Here is a 15467-nt window from a genome sequence, read left to right on the forward strand (position 1 = left end):
ATATATTACTTACTCTGTTTCATTTTCCTATGTGTTGTTCTGATTTATTTTTCTCCTAAAAAGTTGGAGATGTTCATATTAGTTTGCAGAGTTTTTCTCTCTCATCTATGGTATTTTCTCTCTCTCTCTCTCTCTTTCTAAGATTATCATGAAGAAGTTCTTGAAAAATATTATAATTAAAATGATTCCATTCTATAGTTTTTGTTCCTTTCTTGTAAATTTGGACATTCTGTTTTTCAAGCAAAACCTTTTTCACTTAAATCACACCCCATCTCTCTATTTTATCATCTTCCCAATTTTTTTCTTTTCATTTACTAATAGGTTGGTTTTTATTTATTTTATTTATTAAATTCAGTAATTTTTTTTAAAAAAATTATTGTTTTTTATATGTGTGAATTAATAATTTCTTTTTTCAGATAATGGGATCAAGAAATGGAGTACAAGTAGTGATGAAAATTGCTTTGGTTTTCTTGTTGGTGAGTTCAAGCTGGATTTTCCCAGAAACTTTGGGACAGGAAATTCCATCATCAAACTCTCTACTACAAGATGGTAATTTAATTTAATTAATTTACTTTTTCTTTTTGTTGTAGAGATCACTTGAAAGTAATTGATTTATAGAATAATGATAATAATTTTGGGTATGTAGGGAGGGATTTTGTGCAGAAAAATGATGGGTTGGAAGCAATCAAAGAAGAAGATGATACAGTTAGAGTTGATCCTTTGAATCATTTCCATAAGTATAGAAGTGGATATAACATCACCAACAAACACTACTGGAGTGTAAGTTTTCTCTCTTTTCTTTTTCATTCGTTCTCTCTCTTGAGATATATTAGATATTTTGTTATGTTCATGAGTCTAGTTGGATTGAGTTATGAAACTCTATTTGCTTGCAATGTCAATTGTTTGTCTTTAGTTAAAAGTAGGAGTAGAGGGGTCGAGGGTGCCCTTTGCTCCAAAAAAAACAGTACCTACGAAAGTCAGGAGTGAGAAAGAAACACTTTGGTTAACTACAAAATATTGAAAACTATTTATAAAATATAACGAAAGTTTCTATAATTTATTTAACTTTTTTCTTTTTACTATAAATAGTTTTCGTTATAAATAGTTTTCGTTATTTTTGAGAAGGATTAAAAATAATATATAAAAACTAGAGTTATTATTGATGGGTGGAACTAATGTTAGCATATATATCTAAATTATATGGTGTTCGAACTACATCTATCTTTATATATTGCAGAAGCAACTATATACGTCACAAAGAAAGTTATTTTTTGGTTTTTTTTTTTATTTTTTTTCTTTGTGTGTATATTAAAAAAGAAGTTTGGAACCAGATGCAAACATAGCTCTTCGTCTAATTTTAAATAGAAAAAAGTATTCAAAGATTAATTCTAAATTTTTTATTAAGTTACAAGTTTAGCTTTAATGTATATATTTCTATTTGAAATTTTAGGAGTATGCATCTAGAGGATTTCTTTTGAGTATATAAATTTTGTATCAAATAAATTATAGACGAATTTTTACGTACTATTGTTGAATTAGAAAATTTTCATCTAACTTAGATGTTAGGTCGAGTTTTTTATTATCATGAACTTCCTTTTTGAACGTGGAGCTGACACGGTGTTGACTTTTTCCATTTTGTTGTTTGTTGATAGTCAACAGTTTTCACAGGAGCTGCAGGGTATGGGATTGGAGTGGTATGGCTTGTGTGTGGAATAGCATATGGAGGATTTTTGGTAGTAGCAACTCTATGTTGTGGAAAGGGAAGTAGGGGAAAGCCAAAGCTAAAGAAAATGCCACATCTTGGCCAGGAATTCTACCTATGGACCATTCTTTTGGCTGCTTTCTTCACCATTTTGGCAATGTAAGTCTTTAATTCCAAGTTCGGTTTTATATATACATCATATCGATTCAGTTGGTGTAATAATTGGAAGTTTAGAATGTAATTCAAACCCTTTTTTGCGTTGATCAAAACTGTGATGTTCAACATGAACAAACCCCCCCAATTTGTTTATTTGTTTTTATTGAGTTTGGCAGTGTGGGATGTGGAGTGGTGATTGGAGGAAGCACTAGATTTGATAAAGAGGCAAAAAATGTAGTGAAGATCATCATAGAGACAGCCAATGGAGCATCAAACACAATTCAAAACACAACTTCAGCTATGAAAGACATGATTTCTAACCTAGAAGCTTCAAGAACAACTGGAAGAAGTTATAGTATTCAAGAAACCTCCGGAACTTTGACTTCTACTTCTCACAATCTTGATGCTCAAGCTGCAAATATTCAATGGCAAGCCAATAAGAACAGGCTTTTGATACACAAAGGCCTCAACATCGTGTAATTTTACTTATCCTTAACTTCTCTCTATCTTAAATTCTAAAACAAACAGTACTCGGGATTGAAATAAATGTATTTGAAAGAGGAGACGTGCATGTTCATGGTTTTGCAGGTACATAGTGACTATGGTTACAATGTCTTTGAACTTGGGAGCTGTAGTTGCCATGGCTGGTCAGTTTTTTTTTTTTTTTTTTTTTTTTTTGTATAAGGTTTCTTATGCTAAATAGCTTTGTGCATGAGAATTCATTTTTGTTTATATTTGTTTTGTTTTGTTTTGCAGTATTTGGGATTCTCAGATTACAAAGATTATTTCACCTGTAAGTATTACCCACTCATTAATGTTCATATAAATTTCTCATAAAAACACACAAAAAAGAACAACACATACTTAATTTTGAACTTTTTGTTTTCTTGCAGTTTCATTCTTCTTTGTTGGATTCTCACAGTTCTGTGTTGGATCTTCTTTGGCTTGTACCTTTTCTTGAACAAGTAACTCTCTTCGGCCTCTCTTTGAACTCAAACCTTTTCTTGTGAGTTTTTAAAGACTAAAAATAAATAATTGATTTTGGTTTGATTTTAGTTTCTCAAGTGACACTTGCAAAGCTCTTGAGATGTTCCAAGAAAATCCCAACAATAACAGCCTAAGTTCTATTCTCCCATGTGAGCAACTTCTAACTGCAAAATCAGTTCTCACTGATGTAAGTTCAGAGATTTATGATCTTGTTAATCAGGTAATTATTATATATATACATACATAATACATTTTTTATTATTAACTTAATTTAATTACACAAACTATAATAAACTTTTTACTTTTTAATATTTTTGCAGGTTAACACACAAATTGCTATATCATATCCAGACATTGCTTTGGTTTGTAATCCTTTCTCACAACCTCCTTATTATGAATACCAACCTCAAAACTGTGCAGCAAACACCATCCGTATTGGAGACATCCCCAAGGTAAATACGTTACGACGTACAACGTTGTTGTTAATATTGTTCACTTTCAGCAGCCTAAATGTAACCTGTATGGTTTTACTTTTATTATAAGTTAAGATCGAAGAGGTTGTCCCCTTCACTATAAATGTCACCTTTGTGTGTTATGCTAAATTGAGACTGATTTGACTAACACTCATGTTTTCATCAACACTATCTTTATCGACATTATATCATCGATCGTGATTCTTTCAGGTACTAAAACTACTTACGTGTGCTGATGAAAGCAACGGAGGGTGTGAGAATGGGCAATTCATGTCAAACTTTGAGTACAGAACAGTGGAAGCTTACACAAACTCAATACAAGATTTTCTCAATGTATATCCAGGAATGGAAAACCTTGTGGAATGTCAAACAGTGAAAGATGCATTTTCAAAAATCTTAGAACATCATTGCAAGCCTTTGGAGAAATATGCCTATATGGTTTGGGTAGGGTTGGTTTTTGTTTCAATTGTTATGGTGTGTTTGGTCTTGATTTGGACAATTAGAGCCAACATTGACCAAAAACTCCACCATTTCGATGGATCAGTTCAACCCAATTCTTCAACTCCTAAGATGATGGAGATGGCTAATCATTGACGTTTTATAGAGCTCTTACATCTCGTAATTGGTTTAGGATAGAATCAATCAGTGATCCCGAGAATCTGCGTAAGCGAGCTTTGGGTATGGCTAGGTTTAGATGCAAAACGTGGCTGTATTTTGTATATATATATAGGATAAGTTTTACACAATAATATTGCCAATGTATGTAGTTGGTTTCGGTTTTTGTTGTTTCAAAAGTTCCAATTTTACTTTTGTTGTAGAAAAAAAAATATTGGGTAGCAATATTTCTTAACATTAGGCAACAATGTAATCTATCATATACAATTATATATGGAAACGATCGACAATCAATGTCTTGACATGTTGTCCAGCATGTTGTTCCTTTTAATAAAATCAACTGAGGGATCCATTAACAAAATTTTATCAAACTAATTATAAATTAATACATAATCACCAAGATCCCTAACTAAAGATGTTTAAAATAAAATGACAACTAAAATTATCTCAAGAAGAAACCCACCAAAAAATTCACATACAACTTAGCATAGTTCATCACAAAACCTCTAGGCAACGCAATGCGATCATCGGAGTGCTTTTCACCGTCGGATATAAATAGTGAGATTTTGAAATAGTTTCTTTTTTATCTCAAATTTCGAAGAAAAAAGTTCAAGAAAAAGAATGCAGCGACGGCCATGTTCACCGGGATTATCGCCGGTTGAGCTAGAAGACTGCCTAGAAGAGCTGCTCAAGTTCACTCTCCAATCTCACATCAATGGGACCCTAGACGTAGACCATGATCTAGGGTTTCCTACAGACTTCTCTTCTCACCTCCTCAATCATAATGACCGTCCTGGTACTGAAATTCAAATTATGAATCCTTATTTTCTAATTTTCGGTAACGATAGTAGAAATTGATTCTATTGAACTCGCGTTTTTCTCTGTTTATTTTGAAATTTACTTGTCTGGAGTCGTTGACTTTGGTAGCGGATTCAGTGGTAAAGGAGAAATGTTCTACTTCTAATTAGATTCTGGAACTTTATGGTGTTGTTTGTTTGATTTTTAATAAAAAAGAACTAAATAGATAAGTGATTGTAGTTTATGATTTATTGAAGTGCTAAGCTATTCTCTGTAATGGGTTCCTCCTATTTCTTTGAGATCACTGTATTTGGATTCCTCTGTGCTATTTCATGGGCAATTTTAATGCTTGTTCGTTTCTGAACAAAGCAAACGAGATGATATGTTATGTGTTTTTCAATTATATGACTGTCGAAATACTATTATTCTTTTGATTTTTGTTTTATTTTATTTTGGCTTTATATTATCCAAACGTACTTGTTCTCTTTACTTCAGCAAGCATAAGGTTAAACAAACTTTCCTGTTTTTGATTTATATAATATGAATAACAAGGGGTTGAGAAATACTTTTCTTCACACTCGATATGTCAAATTCTCTATCAGATGTTTCCAGATTGTATAAGGACCTAGTATCTGCTCTTTTGAAGTCAGTTTCCGAAGCATCGTGTGGGTCACTAGATGACTTGGAGGACAAAGAAGAATGTAATGAGATTGCTGAAGGACGAGCTGAATTAGTAAATGCAAGTGCTTTTACTCATATCATTGATTGATCGAGTTTATAATCGTGACGATTTCCAACACCCATCTCCTATGTCTAATCTAGGTTTTGCTTGTACATTGCAGGTTCTAAAGACGGTAAACTTTGAGCTTCATGTTCAGGAGCCTTTCTTTACTCAGCTAAAAGGTAATTCTATTAGATTTTTTTTAACATTCTTAAGCTTGTGCTAGATGGTATTAAAAGTACTAAATATGTAAACAAGATCGTGCAAAAATCAAGCCTCTCTCTCACTCAAGAGCTCCAAGTACACAGCACACATCATACAAAAAACTCAATAACCAAGCAATGGCGCACAAAAAATGGGAATACCCCGTGACACCAACTCTGTTATCAAAGTATTTGCTACAAGAATAAAATCATGTCACTACCAAATGGGCTTTGCTTTTATACTGAACTCTGCACTAGGATACCTCTACCTCTTACTCATCTTTCTTTTAAGTAAAGGCTATTCTTACTCTTGACAGTTGAATTTTTTACCGTGTAAAGTCAACTAGTGTACTTCAACTACAAATAACCACAATAGCTTCCATTGTTTAAGAGAGGCTTAACATCTGAATACCTAACTGAGCATCTAGTGACTTGAATCAGTAACAAATGGCATGTCTATTGGCAATTTAGACACAATGTATAGACAAGATAGTATCCTTTTTGAGGAGTCTTGAATTCAAATTCCTTATGAATATCAATAGTTTACATGTCAGGTTTTGTAATCAAATTAAAATTTGAGTTCACTCCCATGAAGGTGAGAGTGTTAGTAATATAATAAAAGATATTAGCTTAAGCTTTTGGGTTCACTTTAGTAGTAGTTTTCTTGGGAATCTTTACTTGTTTATCTGTTGGTTTAGTGTTGTGATTTTTGACACTGATTTCTCTTGTGCAATATATAATTGGTTCTAGATGGCCTAAAGAGAGTGGAAGGAAGATGTGCTGCTGGTAATTACAATCGGTATTGTAAAGAACTTTCCCATTATAAAATTGCTTTCTTAGTTACAGTGTTGGAGACATTTGAGTTGCTATAGCTGTGAAACATTACATGGATTCTTTGTTGTTATTGGCTCGTTAATTTATAGTTTGGGGAGATAGTCTTGAACTAGACAAACCAACACAAATGTCAGAGTTGCAAGCAATTTTATTTCCCAATAATTTTTAACCATCTTCTTTGGTACAGAATTCAGTCTGGAGCGTTGATACTTTTCAATAAATGTTTGTTGTTTGAGGTTCAGGTATTAATTCCACAAAAATTCAAAACATTGACATTTCTACACTATTCATTATTTCCATACAAACTTCTGGATTGCTGTAGGATGTACGTCAATACCCTTCATTTTATGCGATGTTGAAAGCGGAGAGTCTTGATAACGTTCTTCCTGGAGTAAAAACATTAACAGATGGTAAGATAAAATACCTATGTCTATAATTTTCGTTTCCTTAATATTTAATTATCTTGTTCATGATAATTCTTTAATATGAACTTTCTACTTGTTCTTTTGTTCTATAGAACTTTGACATGTCCTTCTTGCCTATTTATTTTTATTTTATAACGTAGTAGTTCTAAAAGATTATTTGCTTAGTGTACTTTATGACTTTGAAACATTATTTGTTAGTACCTTTTGAGGTCTTAAGAGCCATAAAGCAAGATAAAGATAATCAATAAGTTAAATATAAAGAAACTCGATAACAAACATTCTGAAGCCATGATAAATATATTGAATATCATGACACTATTCCTAGTAAAATGTGGCAGCATGACAACCTTCTGGTTGGATTGTGTTCAAATAAATGGAAACTTTATGGGTTGTTCAGATTAATATAGCAAAATATTAAAATCTATCTATGATGGAACGTACTACTTTTTGTGTCTATCTGAATCATGATGGACATAAACAGTAGTCTATTTTGGTCTATCGTTATGTATCATAGGTAAATTATGATTTTTACTATACTTTTAGATATTTTTAGAAGTTTTGTCATTTAAAATATTTCTCCTTGTGTTATCTCTCTTGTGCATGTGAAATAATCTAGCTACCATCTGAATATTGTATTGGTCTATGAGGATAAAACTTGTTTCAGGTGTTCAAGTATACAGGAAGTTCTACTCTGAAGAGAAAGAACTGTCCAATGGTGTCCTTGGGATTCATGTCAAAAAATCTGTTGTCCAGCCATACATTATTTTGTCCAGAATCATATCTGTGAGTTTTCTTGCTTCCCTACTTTTCCTTACCTGCATCTTTGTTGCCATGGCCAACTTACACAAAAAACTTGGACCGTTTGGTTCAAGGGATTGGGAAATGTGAATGGGTAAGTGTTCTTGTTTGATTTTCTGTAAGCTGTAGTGAGCTGTTAAAACCTTAGTCTAACCAAGTTAAAGTTTTAGACAATCATTTTTCAACTTAGTATATCGTTACCTGTATATTTTCTTTTCCATTTTCATGTATTGACATCCAAACTTTAGATAATGAAACAATCATCAACAATATTCACAACAATGATTACTATTAAGTAAGATCATAACTTGAAAAAACTAGCTATTGCAAAAGAGCTACATTGCTCCCGAAAATAGGGAAATTTATCCCATCTTCCTATTTAAACAGAAAAAAAATTAAAGCTTGGCAACCCAGGTAGGATTAGTCATCATGGATTAGCCTAGTGGTAAATAAAGGACATGGATTTGGTAAAGAGCTTAGAAGGAATGAGTTCAATTCAAGGTGACTACCTACCAAGGATTTAAAGTCCTACGAGTTTACTAGACACCCAACCGTTGTAGGGTTAGACGTGTTGTTTGTGAGATTAGTTAAGTTATGCACAAGTTTGGCTAAACACTCATGGTTATAAGAAAAAAAAATTCATAGGACTTTACTGAACTTACATAGCTTGAGGACAGTGTATAGTTTTGCATCTTTTCTAATAAATTCTTTTTAACAGAATCTGTCATGTAGTTTCAAAAATTAGAAATAGTGAAAGGAAAAGGAAGTCAAGTAAGTTGATGTGAGATGCCTTAGTATAAGGGTAGGGATTCCTGGTAATTAGATAATTAGGTGGTTACTAAGAGTAGTGGTTATAAATAGGAGGTTGGTGAGTGAAGAAAAAAATGTTGAAGTAGTTAAATCTTGAGTAGTATTCTCAAGAGAAAGGGTCCCAATTACCATAGAATTGGATTATACTATAGTTCTTCGTTTCAGATATTGATTCTTGTTAGGAGTATCCAACAGTTTCTCCACAAAAAAATGCTCAAAGATATCTAAGAAATCTATGCTCAATAAAAAAGATATCAAGATGTCTCGTGTGTTAGATATAAAGCAGTGAGTTCTGAAGTCATATGTTGGAATCATGAAGTTTGTGTTTGGATCATCGAGTTACACATGATGGTTATTAATAAATGTGCGTTAAAAGAGAAAAGATGACCTTTTCGATAAAGGTTCAAACTTGATTGATAAACATTTAACTATATACAATGTGAAAACAATAAAACACTATTTTTGTATTATACTAAATGGAAAATGACAAGATTGGGTCAGTTAAAGCAGACATTTGTCGTTGTCAGTGTTCACACAGACGCTAGTTGGCTTCTTCATCTTGTCCACTAATTCAAAGTTGTTTGATATTCCAAATTATGATTAGTAGTTTGATTATTTTTTATCTTAATCCTATCGTGAAAAAGAATTACTTTTCTTAGTGGATGTTGTGTCTCCATTATCTAAGACACATTTTATTGTCTTCTTTTGATAGGCTTATTTTGGTCGTTCGATGATGAAGAGTTAAAAGTGCAAAATAAGCTTTCTCCTTGGAAGAAATGTATTTGGCTATTTAAAGAAAAAGGTCTAACCTTGTTCGAAATACTAATTATGAGGTGTTCGGTCCACTAATTTGATAAGTTAGTGTATAATAACTTAACCTTAATAGTTTATATTGGAAAACCGAATCAATCGACCAAAACTGATCGAATTGAAGGTGGTCGGTTGGAGATAAGGAGAGGTTTAGTCAGTGTCGGTTTGGAAAATTTTCAAAAGTTTAAACCGATCGTTCGATCGACCAGTGATCAATTTGTATTTCTTCGTAGTTGACGTCAGTTTGAACATTTACTAAATTGACCATAATTGATTAAGTATTGGTTTGATTGGGAAGTCGACTTTGACTGATCGATGTTCATTTAGGAACTCCATTTTAGAGTATGACTTTGTTTATTTTTGTAGGATTTATACCCGAAAATATATGTAATTTACATAATGTTCCAATAATATGTTTACCTCACAACTTTCCTTTAATTAGATATAATATTATTTGAAATTATATTACAGATATTTTTTAATTAATTTGAATTTTAAATCGATATTGTTTATATTTTTTTGTATATATGATTTTTCTCAATAAAATAATTTATACTAATATAATATTTTTTCTTAAAATAAATATTAATTTGAATATCTTTCTACAAAAATAATTGCAACTACAATAATAAAAAAATAAAGAAAGTGTTACATATCATTTTTAATACCATCTATGTCAGTAGATCTTGTCCCAATGTTTCCTATCTATTATTTAACTAATCTTAATTCGATTCAGGACAATCAAAAGTGCTTTCGTCAATACCATTTCACTTTGGCATAGTTAGATTTGGCCTACTTTTTAATCTGCTTCTAAAAATCTTCTTTAAAATAAGAAGAGAGACAGAATATACTTTTTTTCTTCTTTTTAACCTAATTTTACTTCACTTTTTCCAAAAGAAAAAAAAAAAAAAAAAGATTTTTACACTGATAACCTAATTTTGTTTTGGAACAGTTGAATTTTTAAGTGACTTTTTACAAATAAAGCTCTCTAACTTTTTTTTTCTTCGATGTCACTAGAACTTTTATTGTTTATGTTCTCGTTCTCGTTTTAGCTCATTTTGTAATCCTTGTTCTTTACATTTAATTTATTTGGTATTTGTTAAAAATTATATACAATTAGTACTAGTCATCGGAAGTTGTTGGATGAAGAAGAAACAACTTCATTCAATGATGTTGTTGGCAAAAACCATTACAATATGAAGAGATTTAGAAGAAGTAAAAAAAATAGAAAAGGGTTATAAATGCATTTTTTTTTTTTTTTGAGAAGCCATAAAATACAATCTTGATTCAATTTTTTACTGGAGAAAAAAAAAAGAAAAGAAATACTAATTATTTATTGTTTTTTAAAAGAAAAAAAAACATTTTCTCAAATTTTCATAATTAGATAAAGATGTTCATTTAGTATACTTTATTCTACTCACATGTCAATGTTCATTATTCCTCATTGCTTCCTTCCACTTGAAAAAGGGAATTCATTCCTTACTATTTAATTCATTTTTTTTTCCATGGACTTCTCGGGTGTAAAGATCAACAAACATCTTACGAATTTATTTTTAGTCATATTCAATTGTTCGTTTCTGAAAGTTCAATGAATGATTCGAACTTCTATTTCTAACTATCGAGGATGAAGATCAGGTCAATAGCATTCCTCATCATATAGCAAATTCTAATGTGAATTATATTTTTTAAAAAAAAATCAATATTAGTTATAATTCTGAAAAGAAAAATTAAAAATTTTATACTCATAATTATTTGTTATCTTAGTCTATCGATATTTTCATAATATAAAATTTAGGTTTTTGATATAAATAAAAAAACTAAGAAAATAAGCATTTTTGTGTGTATAATTATGGGTAAGTACGATAGACCGAAAAAATCATGTCGATCTAGAAAACAAATTGGACTTCTTTTTAAAAGAAAAATAAGAATTTTAAAGAGTAAAAGCTACCATTTTGACTTCTTAAAAGTCGGATTCGATTCGAGCATTTATCAAACCAACTAAAGTCGGTTTAAAGAAACCAGACTATAGAACATGGTGTTGTTATCTTAAAAGAATATAATTGATGTAATTTGATACGATTAGAAGGTGAAAGAAAAGGAAAGCAAAGTCATAAAAAGGTTGTAATCTTTTGTTGACCGAAGATGCGGAGGTGGGGCACTAACACCGCCGCCATCGCCGCCGCCGTCGCCCGAGGCGCATCAATATAAAAGCCAAGCTCTCACGCTTCTTCTTCCCATCCGCCATTGCCACTTCTCTCTCTTCCTCAAATTCCTTTTCCTTTTCCTTTTACAACGCCTGGTAAATTTTCCTTCTCTCTTTCTATAAATTCCGTTTCTCCATATTTCTCCGTTGTTTTTCTAAATTCCTTTTATTGTTTGATTCCCCGAAGAATTCAGTGACGTTCCCTCATTTTTTTCATCTCATTGCCCACTTTTTATTGCCTCTGAACTTTCGTTTGAATCCGGTAATGAATAAGCGTTTTCGTTAGGGATAGTTTCACTCATTTCGTTGATCTTACGCATTAGTTTTTTTTTTATCAGGATTGCGATTGCTTGTATCTTTTAGGCTACCTTCAGTTTCTAAAGGGAGTTGCATGTATTTAATTGCGAGTCTGTGGTTTCTACTGCTTCAATTTCTTATATTATGTTTGATCTCCCTTTTTGTTGTTTCTTTGAATACATAGCTTTTTTATATTAGAATTATGGTGTGTTTAGATGGGATGGTGACACTGTTACAAAATTCATTAAGTTCATGTTAATCACTGTTATCTGCGGCTAACTTATTGGGTATTTCTAAATGAATCTATAAGAATGTTTTGATGATGCAACAGGATGACAATGCATTTAACTTCCTTTCATTTATTCTACTTCTCTTTAGGCCATGTTTAAGATTCCAGATCATCAAGTTGCTGGCCATCAAGCCAGTAGTGGAATAATGGGTCCTCTTGTAGATGATTCAGGGCTCTTCTTCAAGCCTTTACAGAAGGATGAACGAGGTTCGAAGGAAGTGGCTTTCTATAAATCATTCTCTTCAAATACCAAAATTCCTGATAAAATTCGTTCCTTCTTCCCTGCCTTCCATGGAACTCGAGATATACCGGCATCAGACGGTTCTGGCTTGCATCCTCACCTTGTTTTGGAGGACCTAATCTCAAATTACGAAAATCCGTCGATTGTGGATATTAAGATTGGTTCTAGAACTTGGTATCCACAAGCTTCCGAGGAGTATATTCAAAGGTGCTTTAAGAAGGATAGAGAAACCTCTAGCTTGGCCTTGGGGTTCAGGCTTTCAGGATTGCAGATTCATGTGAGCCAAAAAGTTGGATATTGGAAGCCAGAGAGGAAATTTTTGCAAAACTCTTCGGCCGAGAAAGTTAAGATTATTCTGAAAAAATTTGTTTCTTCAAACGCTTCTGCAGATTCTGAAGTGGATGATCTTGATTGTGTTTTTGCACCATCGGTTTATGGTGGTACAAATGGGATTTTGGCACAATTATTGGAGCTCAAAACTTGGTTTGAAGATCAGAAGTTTTACCATTTTTATTCTAGCTCAGTGCTCATGGTGTATGGTAAAGAATCTGCGCTGGAAACTAAGTCGAATTTAGCCATTAAGCTTGTCGATTTTGCTCACGTTGTAGATAGCAATGGTGTCATTGATCATAATTTCTTGGGTGGGCTCTGTTCTTTGATCAAGCTTATCTCGGAGATTTTGACTGATTGCTCTGACTGCCTGGACAAAACTTGTCTCCCATGCGCTGATAATGGTTTGAACTGCAACTGCGACGACTCCGATCAGTAAGCAGCTATTCCATATCAAGGTTCAAACATTTTTGTTTATGAAGAAGGATTATATCAGTGTTCTAACTCTGAACAGTTATTCCATATGCTTTTATCTTATGAAACAATCTCACCAAATCCTATTGCCGAATGTTTTGGGAAGTGGTTCTTTTACTTGTTGAAACTTTAGGAACAAATTTTGTTGAGTTATGGATCAGCCCTTTGTGTAATTTGGTTTGATTTGTAATTTCTTAAAAGTTCTTTGTAAGTTATTGCACATGGGTCCTCCCATATCTTCAGCCTTGAATGAAATAAGCTTATTCGCTAATGCTATGTTATTGTTTTGATTACTGATGTTACTGCAATTATTTTATTTCATATAAATCGAGAATAGTTAGAATTTAATTTCTATGATTTTAAAACCTCATAAATATTCAAAGTTTTTGATGAATTTGTCGTAAATAGTCTCATGCTGTGAAGACTATTTAGGAGAGTTTTACCAAATCATAAGGATGGAATTCTAACACAATTGCTATTCAACCTATTGTTTATCTAAGAAGCCCCGACACACTTCAGTTTTGGTAATCTGTCTGTGCACTTTGATACTCCAACACTTGATGGATATCCATCAAACACATCTTGTAAGCGCTCCCCTATTGATTTAAATAGTTTTGGGCTCCTATTTAGAGGATTTATTTTGGTTCTTCCTCTTCAAAAATATTTTGCTCTGTTGTTTTTGAAGGTTATCTTTTTAACCTTTTTTGTGTGAATTTGTTTGTTTTGTTTTATCTATGCTTTTGTCTTCAAACTACGAGACCCCTTTCCTTTATTATAACTCAATATTTTTTAAAAGAAACTTTGAAATATAGACCAAAAACATAAAATATATGATCATTCCTATCAGATCTTTTTTAGTATAGACTAATATTCAAGTTGGTTTTTTCTTGGAGGACAAGTTGGAAAGAATGTGATCATTAATTTTGGAAGTGGAATCATTATGTGACAAGATTAAGATCAGAAACATGGGATGGGCTTGGAGCAATCCCCATGATGACAAATGACAACTTGTACCTAAATGATGGTTTTCTAATATAAGTATTAAATGTTGGGTACAACAAGAAATAGTCCCATATTTTTGTTTTTGTTTATTTACACCATAGGTAGGGTATGAAAATCAAACTTCAGATCTCGAGGTTCAAAAAGTTTGGTAGTATAATTATGTTCAAATTAGCAAGTATATGTATGGTTGATATCGACATCTTGAAGCCTTTTTTTTAATCTTTTTGTTACCTACGTATTGAAATTTTTATTTTTGTTTTTTACACAATTTGTAGACAAGGTAATCACATCTCAGATCTCAAGGTGGAATAATATAAGTTCGCATTAGTTGAACTACGATCAAGTTAACAAGTACATGTGCAAGGGTTTTTTAGAGAAACCATTCAACATAAATAATTCAAAGAAACGTTTCATGCTCTCTCATCTCAAGTAGGAGCGAAAATTTACATACTAATAACCCAAAGAAGAAACAACAAAAGCACGGTTGGCCAAATTATGAGTCACCCTATTACAACTTCTAACAGCATAACCAAGCCGCACAATATTTAAACTAGATATCAATGAGAGACGTTCAACAAAAAGAACTCTAAAAGAAAAAGAAGCAAAAGACATCGAACAAAGCTCGGTAATTAAAAACGTACATTGTAAAAATATGAGGACCAAATAGGTCTACTTTTATAAACCTAAGAACTAAAATGATAAATTCATAAAACTTTTAAATCAAATACATATATTCTTCAAAATTTTGGAATTAAGAAAGTATTTTTCTCTAAAACTTTTTAACCACTTCCTCAACGTCCATCTTCTCCCCAACGTTGGTATAACTACATGGTGAAGTATTTAATTAATTAGGATTGATTGTTCCTTTTTGCAGTTATTGTTTCATAATTTAATGAAAGAAATTAATAACCTCTAATTCAATTTAAAAAAAAAAAAAAAAAAAAAAAAACAATTTGTGTCAAGAGTTGAAAAAAAAAGCACCATTGGGATAATTTGATTAAAAAAAAAGGATGGTGGACTTGGGTTGGGTTTATATTTTGTCTTGGGCCAAATCCCTCTGATTTGGACTTGGACTTAGGTTTTGGGCTAAAAAATGTAGATTGAATTTGTTATTAAAATTTGGTAATAATGTATTATTTAATATATTTTTTATAAATAATATGAAATATAAAAATACATCGTTATTAAAATCTCTCTATCTTATATTTTGTTTTATTTTTGATCTCAACAAATACATTGTATTTATATATGAGCATAATTGTCATTTGCAGAGGGGTAAACTTGGGTTTAAAAAATTGA

The 15467-nt window shown here is 31.8% G+C and overlaps 4 protein-coding genes across 6 annotated transcripts; all 4 read left to right on the forward strand.

Moving 5' to 3' along the window:
• LOC103494614 (uncharacterized) lies at positions 1 to 4097 on the forward strand. Of its 2 annotated transcripts, none has more exons than XM_008455888.2 (11): positions 1 to 110; positions 417 to 549; positions 647 to 780; positions 1653 to 1861; positions 2035 to 2334; positions 2447 to 2505; positions 2615 to 2651; positions 2752 to 2823; positions 2915 to 3065; positions 3166 to 3297; positions 3529 to 4097. In XM_008455888.2, the coding sequence occupies exons 1-11, from the start codon at positions 108 to 110 to the stop codon at positions 3910 to 3912; spliced, it is 1614 nt and encodes a 537-aa protein (XP_008454110.1). In that variant the 5' UTR covers positions 1 to 107; the 3' UTR covers positions 3913 to 4097. The 2 variants fall into 2 exon arrangements, with proteins under 2 accessions (XP_008454110.1, XP_050943333.1); XM_051087376.1 differs by having other exon boundaries at positions 2915 to 3032.
• A 371-nt stretch (positions 4098 to 4468) lies between these two features.
• Positions 4469 to 5500, forward strand: LOC127150411 (uncharacterized). The gene is made up of 2 exons (XM_051088134.1): positions 4469 to 4729; positions 5334 to 5500. The coding sequence occupies exons 1-2, from the start codon at positions 4555 to 4557 to the stop codon at positions 5498 to 5500; spliced, it is 342 nt and encodes a 113-aa protein (XP_050944091.1). The 5' UTR covers positions 4469 to 4554.
• A 40-nt stretch (positions 5501 to 5540) lies between these two features.
• Positions 5541 to 8344, forward strand: LOC127150412 (uncharacterized). Its single transcript, XM_051088135.1, has 5 exons — positions 5541 to 5634; positions 6406 to 6454; positions 6677 to 6731; positions 6812 to 6899; positions 7579 to 8344. Exons 1-5 carry the CDS (start codon positions 5541 to 5543, stop codon positions 7800 to 7802), a joined length of 510 nt encoding a protein of 169 aa, XP_050944092.1. The 3' UTR covers positions 7803 to 8344.
• Positions 8345 to 11393: 3049 nt separating this feature from the next.
• LOC103494615 (inositol polyphosphate multikinase beta-like) lies at positions 11394 to 13437 on the forward strand. 2 transcript variants are annotated; one of them, XM_008455890.3, is made up of 2 exons: positions 11394 to 11631; positions 12211 to 13437. In XM_008455890.3, the coding sequence occupies exon 2, from the start codon at positions 12214 to 12216 to the stop codon at positions 13129 to 13131; it is 918 nt and encodes a 305-aa protein (XP_008454112.1). In that variant the 5' UTR covers positions 11394 to 11631; positions 12211 to 12213; the 3' UTR covers positions 13132 to 13437. The 2 variants fall into 2 exon arrangements, with proteins under 2 accessions (XP_008454112.1, XP_008454113.1); XM_008455891.3 differs by lacking the exon at positions 11394 to 11631 and adding an exon at positions 11647 to 11797.
• The last annotated feature ends 2030 nt before the right edge of the window (positions 13438 to 15467 follow it).

The sequence above is a fragment of the Cucumis melo genome, chromosome 7 (assembly GCF_025177605.1).
Source record: "Cucumis melo cultivar AY chromosome 7, USDA_Cmelo_AY_1.0, whole genome shotgun sequence".
Taxonomy (NCBI): Eukaryota; Viridiplantae; Streptophyta; class Magnoliopsida; order Cucurbitales; family Cucurbitaceae; genus Cucumis; species Cucumis melo.

What these genes read in the sequence shown, in the direction of transcription:
- LOC103494615 (XM_008455890.3), top strand. Translation starts at nt 12,214, where the DNA reads ATGTTTAAGATTCCAGATCATCAAGTTGCTGGCCATCAAGCCAGTAGT.
- LOC127150411 (XM_051088134.1), top strand. Translation starts at nt 4,555, where the DNA reads ATGCAGCGACGGCCATGTTCACCGGGATTATCGCCGGTTGAGCTAGAA. An exon ending in CAATCATAATGACCGTCCTG is followed by an intron (nt 4,730 to 5,333) that starts GTACTGAAATTC and finishes ATTCTCTATCAG; the next exon opens with ATGTTTCCAGATTGTATAAG.
- LOC103494614 (XM_008455888.2), top strand. An exon ending in TTCTTCACCATTTTGGCAAT is followed by an intron (nt 1,862 to 2,034) that starts GTAAGTCTTTAA and finishes TGAGTTTGGCAG; the next exon opens with TGTGGGATGTGGAGTGGTGA. An exon ending in CACAAAGGCCTCAACATCGT is followed by an intron (nt 2,335 to 2,446) that starts GTAATTTTACTT and finishes ATGGTTTTGCAG; the next exon opens with GTACATAGTGACTATGGTTA.
- LOC127150412 (XM_051088135.1), top strand. Translation starts at nt 5,541, where the DNA reads ATGTCTAATCTAGGTTTTGCTTGTACATTGCAGGTTCTAAAGACGGTA. An exon ending in TTTCTTTACTCAGCTAAAAG is followed by an intron (nt 5,635 to 6,405) that starts GTAATTCTATTA and finishes AATTGGTTCTAG; the next exon opens with ATGGCCTAAAGAGAGTGGAA. An exon ending in GCTGCTGGTAATTACAATCG is followed by an intron (nt 6,455 to 6,676) that starts GTATTGTAAAGA and finishes TCTTTGGTACAG; the next exon opens with AATTCAGTCTGGAGCGTTGA.